Raw genomic sequence first — 7226 nt, forward strand, 5'->3', positions numbered from 1 at the left:
GCTATTTTAGACAGTTTGTCGCTAGATTTAGTGACTTTCTTGCCTGTTTAGTGACTAACTCCTCTATTTAGTGCCCGGCGACCATTTTTACCCAACGTGACAGGACAATTCGCAACAGTTTAGCCACTTCGAAGTCAAGAAAGTTCCTTAGAAAAGGGTTTTAATGATGCAATTTATTATTCACAAACTACATGTGAGCGTACCAACGTGCCCGTTCGGCGCGTAAGCTGTGACCATGATGAAGCAACAGTCTTCTTCACCTTTCACATCGCGCTTGTCATTCGCAGCGTGCTGGCTTCACGTTGTGCTTTCAAAAGTTATGCTTTTTTTCATTTACTTTTCACAAAACGAATTGGAATGAATCTAAACGCTGCACGTTCTGCGGTGTCAATAATTACGCTGGAACACGTGACGTTCGCAATACATTTACAAAGTCAATTGCATTAAAGTGCATTGAAAGATATCAAAGGCAGCACGTGCTTAGTCATAAAAACCGAATGTATAGAAAGGCCTGCACATCGGGGCGACGGGACCCATTCACGAAAATCAGAACACGCCGCTACCGCTTCTCGTGACTTTTGTACGCCCCAGTAAGAAATGCATGAAGCTTTCGGGCTGATCAGGAGGCGGAATCGCATTATTTGACCTACATAAAGATCACACAGCTGCCATCACCGCGTTAGCAACATAAGACGTACAAGCATACCAGCGGCAAGAACTACAGCATTTGCAAGGATAATGAGGCCGAAGTGGCTAAATGTTATGGCTAAGAAAATGAAGTTACCCGTGCTTTTCTTTTATCTGACCGTACAATCTGAAGGTAAAAGCAATATTTCAGCGCGTCTGCGCCCGTTGTTATGTGGATATGGTATATTAAATATTGAAAAAAAAAAGAAATTGAACATGTCTCTGTACCTTGCACAATTTTTCGTTATGTTCGCCCACTCCTTTCTGTAATGCCTTCAGGCCTTGAATGTATGTTAAGTAATTAAATAAATAAATAAATAAATAAATGGCTTGTACACCACTCCGGTAAATGTACTCTTTAGCCCTCATCTGCACGGATAATGGATGAACGCGAAGCGCTTCGGTGGATTATATTCACCATCTTACAATGTTCCAAAGTGCCCGCTTTATTTCCACTCCACTAGATAGTTTGAGCAAATATTTTTGTGACATTCAAGCAAAATTCAACAGAAATTTGGCGACTTTTTTGTCTCAGTTCAGCGAAACGCGCCGTGCATGTATGGCAACACTGAAACGTGCAACTATTCATACGCCATCTATCGCGCACGCCTCCGGCACCTGCGCTAATAACACAACCCATTACGATTTTATTTTCACTTATTTATTTTATTTCGGACAACAATACATGGTGTCCGCGGGGAGAGGCTAAAGGACACTAAGATATCTCCTGACGAGGCTTAGCACCCGCATTACATGTCGGTGCAGATGGTGCGGAGTCACATCTCAGTGAGAACAGTGGTACATCCAACACAGCGAGAAGTCCGCCCAGTGCACGCTTTCGTAATTAGGCAATGGTTCAGCGACTCCATGAAGCGCCAGTGTCTCTTTGCTATAAGCGCTCTTTGCCAGTGGCCGGCCATCACCAATACTATGCCCAACGTCCGTGTGTGGCTGGACTTTTGCTCTTACCAACAAGTGTAGCGTCCGTCGTTTTTTTTTTTTTTTTTTTTGTAAACGGGAGTCAGCGAGTGCTGTGGCAAATGTCTGCCTTAACGCAGTGCCTTCGAACGACGTGTGCCACCTGCCGAAGAGACCCGGGCCGTGCCTTGCCTACATCCCTCGTTACTACTACAACATCGTCACCAAGCAGTGCGAGCAGTTCATCTACCGAGGGTGCCAAGGCAACGCTAACAACTTCGGCACCGTTCAAGAGTGCACCCGGACTTGCCGTAAGGAAACGGCATGAAACTATTGCGTACAGTGTAAAATGTAATTCTGTAAAAAAAAAAAAAACTACGAGAAACCGGCAGTGTATATTTTTACGACAGCAAAAAATATTTTGAACGGAAACAACAGATTCTTTCAGTGTAGATACACGCTTTCTTTCTTTCTCTGTATTTTTTCTTGTTTACGCTGAAAAACACAGTTCTCGCTTTATTTTAACGCAACTGATTTCTAGACCAGAATTTTCAGTGCCTCCTGGCAGCCACAATGTTTCTGTTACGGTGAGGACTATGGTTAGAGAGCTGTGGAAACAGCACGGGCTGGCAGCGGATCGCAGCCTGTTTGCGGTTGTCAGTCGGCTGCTACGGGTGGCAAACACAAAACTTCTGTCTCCGCGAACGTCGATCGCAGGGTTCTTGCACGGGCAGGTTCCTATTTGGCTGGTCGTTGGTGCGGCCAGCGACTGCGTAGTGCCGCTCGGACGAATAACCTTTGTACATTCCGCTCGGCAGATGCGATAAGACTGCGTCCAAAGCAAGAAGTTCAGCAGGTGTGGCAAGAACACGTCTTAAAAAACGCGACACCTAGGCACGCACACCTAGTGCAGCGGCTTTCTCGCTTCTCCCGCAGCCCTCACCAGAATGCCGCGCCTCTGGTGTCGAGAGTAGCGGCGCGACTCACGCTCGCCCTCTAAGGCTATGATAGGAAGTCTGCTCTATTGGGCGAGAGAGAAATAAACTTCATCGCTAGACGAGGCTTCTTGAGCCCAAAGGTGGGTGGCCTCCTCAGTCCAAGAGGCGACTTTGTCATAACTTTGTCATAATTGTCGTAACTTCGAAAAACTTTGTCATAATTTCGTCATAATTATAGTCAGAGAAATAAGTTTCGTCTGCTTCTTTAGAATCCTCAAATCACATTTGTGTGGAGCTCGACCACCTACGTAAGCGTGGGCAGACAGGTTTCATACGCTTCATCCAATCATTTGGCTTATTGTTTTTTTCCATAGGCACAGCGTCTTGTCGGGCCAATCCTGCCACTCAGAGCGTGGCTATATGCTCACCGGTAGTGTAGATGCTGGCATGATTCCTGTGGTGTTTGTCGTTTGTGATGCGTTCAGTGAGCGCGGTTATCTATGAAGATTTGATCTGTTGGATACAAACTCATAAAATTTTACTTGTTCGTACTCCGTGAAGACTTTAATAGCTGTTACTTGCCAGATGGAGTCAACCGTGCAGCAAATTTTATCTCTTAATCGACAGAAAACGTCATTGGCAGAATATTTTACTGAAACGATAGGAGTTAAAAAAAAATAAATGTTCCACTAAAATTTTTGTACCTTTTGTTGTTTTTGAGAAACAACTTTTTTCCAGAGTAAGCATGTGTGATATATTACACGAGATTCAGTATTGCTGTTAGTCTAAAAAAATAATATTGCTATTTTCTTTGGCCTGCAAGTCGCTATGAGAGACTCATGTCTCTTCTATTAAAATTGGAAGCTTGAAAATACATTACATTGTTTCTGCACATATAAACTTAAATTGCGTACGGAAGATTATTTTCAGCGACGAATAATCTTGGTGCAACCCACATCATTCTGCAATTTAAGTCTATTACTTTCAGATACATTATCAAAATTAAAGACGCGCGTAATGACTTCCCCTGTGTACGGGAGAAACACCAAGTGAACTTTTATTGCTTTACATTGTTTGCTTTTACATGCGCAACTAATTCCCTGCTTGATTAGCACTTTTCCGTTTCGGTACAGAACATATCAAACTTTTTTTCTACACCCCTATGTCGTTAGGGTGACAGTAGGTTAAATAAATGAAAAAAATAAATATTTCTTTGTATGGCCTTGGAGCTCCTTGCTCCTCGGCGAACCTCTCTGTTTTTGTAACCACACTTCCTTATCATCCGTTGTTATTCACCCACGATCAACAGCCGAGGCCCACTGATCGCTTCAGCCTGGAGGTGACACTTTGACAATAGTACTTGAAGTGAGCTCTACCGTGCGTCAATGGCAGAACTGGATTTGTTGAGGAGACATTGAGAGTAAAAAATTGGGCCCACTCCAGAAGGCTTTAATTTGTCTAAGCCTCATTGGTTTTAAACATTGCGATGCTCTGTTGAAGCCTACCGAGATTAACGAACACGCGAAAATAATTGATACAGTTGTTTCAAGGCAATAAAACCTGCAAATGTGCACCTGAGGCAGGCGAAAGCTTTACTTCTGACACGCCAGTATACTGGTGAACTGCAACGCAGATATCCACAAGCACCGAAGAAACGAGACGATAGACGAGCGCTAATTTCAAATCGACTTGCAACATGCTGTCGTCTCGTTTCTTCTGTCCTTGTGTATATCCGAGTTTCACTTCATGTTGTAGCACAAGTCCAAACAGCCACATTACACAAATGTTTATTCGCAATGTCTCTTAGGTAAACGCCTGGCAAATATCTAAAGGAAACTTTCGATATTCAATACCATTGATAAAGTGGGAAACTAAATCTAAAGCTAAACGGCCGACCAGCGCTAACTTCCAGCCAACTTCACACCGTTTGTCCTCTCGTTTCTTCTGTCCTTGTGTATATTTGCACTGCAATTGACCAGTATGGTGTACGAACAAGCCCATACAGCCACCTTACACAAATATTTATTTGCCAGGTTTCTTGAGTAATAAACGTCGCAAATATCTAACGTAAACTTTCGATGTTTCATTCCACTGACATACGGGCAAGCTCGATCTGTCGTTCGGCGCCGTTGTTTTTCACTCTGAAACAGACGTTACGATAACTTACTCGTGGTATTGAACAGTTCTTCTCTCGTATAAGTATTCGCTCCAGACTAGTTCGCGCATTGTCTCGCTCCATTGTTTAGTGGATTGAGCATCGTCATTCACTGCTCGTCAAATGTTTAATTACTTCAGTTCTCAATCTTCCATCTACCGATTTGTAGTGTTTTGATTTTGATTCACCAGTGATTATACTTCAAGCCACGTCGTGCGTATGAATTGCAATAATGTCGCACTAAACATCATGACGTCAAAGCGACAGCTACGCAATGTATGGTCTGACATTTCACTTAGGTGCACGTAAAAATGCATTCTTTCAATTCCCTAACGTCCTTCGAAGAGCGCTTCGTTGTCCATGATTGCGTTTGTTTCTTCTCACACTGATTTAAAAATGAAAATGCCCACACGCACTAATGAAGCGTCCATGTTGTTATACGCTTAGTACAACTGAGTCCGACTGTTGTAACTTCAAAAGACCACACCATAGAAGGACGGCATAGCGCACACTACTAACTGGTTTACGGTCAAAGAAACGTTCCCCATATATAGGGTGTGGTCAAGAGCGCATGTGCACAATGCCTAGCTTTACAGAAAGACAACAATAGAACAAGTCCAGAATAAGGAAGAGCGCGGTAATACAGCCGCGAATATCACATATGACTACACATCACAGTTGCAGGGCTCCAGTTTACGTTACAGTTCGCGAAGTCTTGCTTATCTGCACTCAACGCATCCTATAAGGTGCGCAACCAACGAACAGCCTCTCTTTACCCAATGAAGCGGCTTTTCCTTTGTTCTCCTCATATTGAACTGGAGATGTTCGCATGAAACATTTCTCTTTCTTTCTTTTTTCAGAGCCCTACAACCTCACTTCTGGCGTTGACATAAACTTCGTGTCGGAAACGGGTGCGTATGAATCGGCTATTGGGAGGTTATATTACGCGCGCCGTAACAACCAAACTGTAAAAACACGTTCAAAAAGCCCAGGGCGCTTCGGGGCTTGTGTTGTGGGGAACGTGAGCAACGCACAAATTCGGAAGACATGCCGCATCCTATTTCACGATATGGGCACGCTGAACAGCCATACAGACTGCCGTAGGCACACCGTTATCCAGCCTCACATGAGATGCTCGCTCTAAGTATGCGCTGGAATGTGCCACTGCTCTAGAAGGTCCTCTTCATGTCAATGATAAGCGTGCTTCGCATGTTATACCATCTATGATAAAGAAACTTCAGAAATTGCGCCCCCAAACAGAATGCGCACCAAATAATGCTTATTCATTTGTGCGCCATCGGCGTTATTTTATACTCCCTTCGAGTTCATTTACTCGCCTGGCGATAGCATCCCCTAAATATAAATCCTCGATGTCTAAAACTCCATGTTACTCATTTTATTGCAGTGAAAGTTATACAGACACACCCGGCAAATTATTGCCGTCAGCGACATCGGCGTTGGTGTGGTAGTTTGTATGGATGCTACGGTTGGCTAATAGATGCTATATTATCAGAACGTTAAAGCTGCTCTGACCAGCTTTTACTGTCTTCACTGATTTACTAATCAGAATGTTTGCAATTACAGGGTGCCAAAGACAGCCAAACATATTTCATTCGCAGCGTATGTCTTTTATCTTAAATCGTTAAGAAAAGGAGAAACAATATTAGGGCTCGCCATATGAAAGTAACGTAATTTCACCAGCATTGGCGCGAGTGATCTTTACTGACCTAATATTAAATAGGGCGCTCACTTAAGCTGACTTTTCCGTCGGTCTCGTTTTAGACAAGTGTCGACGAACGACGCCTGACACGACACTGGCGACGCTCATGACACCCGCGTTCTGAGACACCTGTGAACTCCCGAGGCGCTGTTCCTTCTGCCATTCAGGAGTTGCGTAGTGCGCTGATCTGCACCAACATGACACACTTGCATATGGTTACAACATTCTCTCAAGAGCTCACGCACAGGGTTAAATCTTGCTATCACTGTCAATGTCTCACCGGTCAGTCGACACCACGGTTACACGGTAGTCGACGCTGTCAATTAATCCTGAATATAACGAAAAGCCTGAAAGTAGATAATTAAGAGTTCAACACGGCGCTGGCAATCAAGTGATTCCACTGAACAGAGGAAAGTACATGTATTGTAATGCCGACCTTGTTGGCGATCAGCACACGCGAGCAAAGCGTCAACAGAATGAATGAGCTAATGCAGCTTCAAGGCTACATTAAATCTATACTCGCGAACAAGTTTCAGTGGCGTTCACGGGAAAGTTGCGGGGGCGGAGCTTCGGCACGCGTGTTCCCGTGCCAAGTAGTCTGGCAGAGTTTGTCTGCACCTTTGGTTTCTCAGAAAAAAGGCTGAATTAAGGCAGCCTCCATGTGTGACTGTTTCACACTTGCCCAGTCGAGGAAGGGAAGAAGCCGCAAAATAGTTAACTTCAACACTCAGTGGCGTGTTGTAGAAGTACCGAGAAACCTAGGCCCTGCATGAAGACACAAACAAGTTGTTTATGTTTTATCTTCCCT

General features: G+C 44.1%; 1 protein-coding gene across 1 annotated transcript in view; it reads left to right on the forward strand.

Moving 5' to 3' along the window:
* The window catches only part of LOC142588719 (uncharacterized), a 144252-nt gene extending 137710 nt beyond the window's left edge, over positions 1-6542 (forward strand). The window contains exons 36-38 of the mRNA XM_075700534.1: positions 1746-1916; positions 5559-5609; positions 6481-6542. Of these exons, the coding sequence (XP_075556649.1) occupies positions 1746-1916; positions 5559-5609; positions 6481-6542 (284 nt within the window). The remainder of the gene's footprint in view (positions 1-1745; positions 1917-5558; positions 5610-6480) is intronic.
* Positions 6543-7226: the final 684 nt, after the last annotated feature.

This window comes from Dermacentor variabilis, chromosome 7 (genome assembly GCF_050947875.1).
Source record: "Dermacentor variabilis isolate Ectoservices chromosome 7, ASM5094787v1, whole genome shotgun sequence".
Lineage (NCBI taxonomy): Eukaryota > Metazoa > Arthropoda > Arachnida > Ixodida > Ixodidae > Dermacentor > Dermacentor variabilis.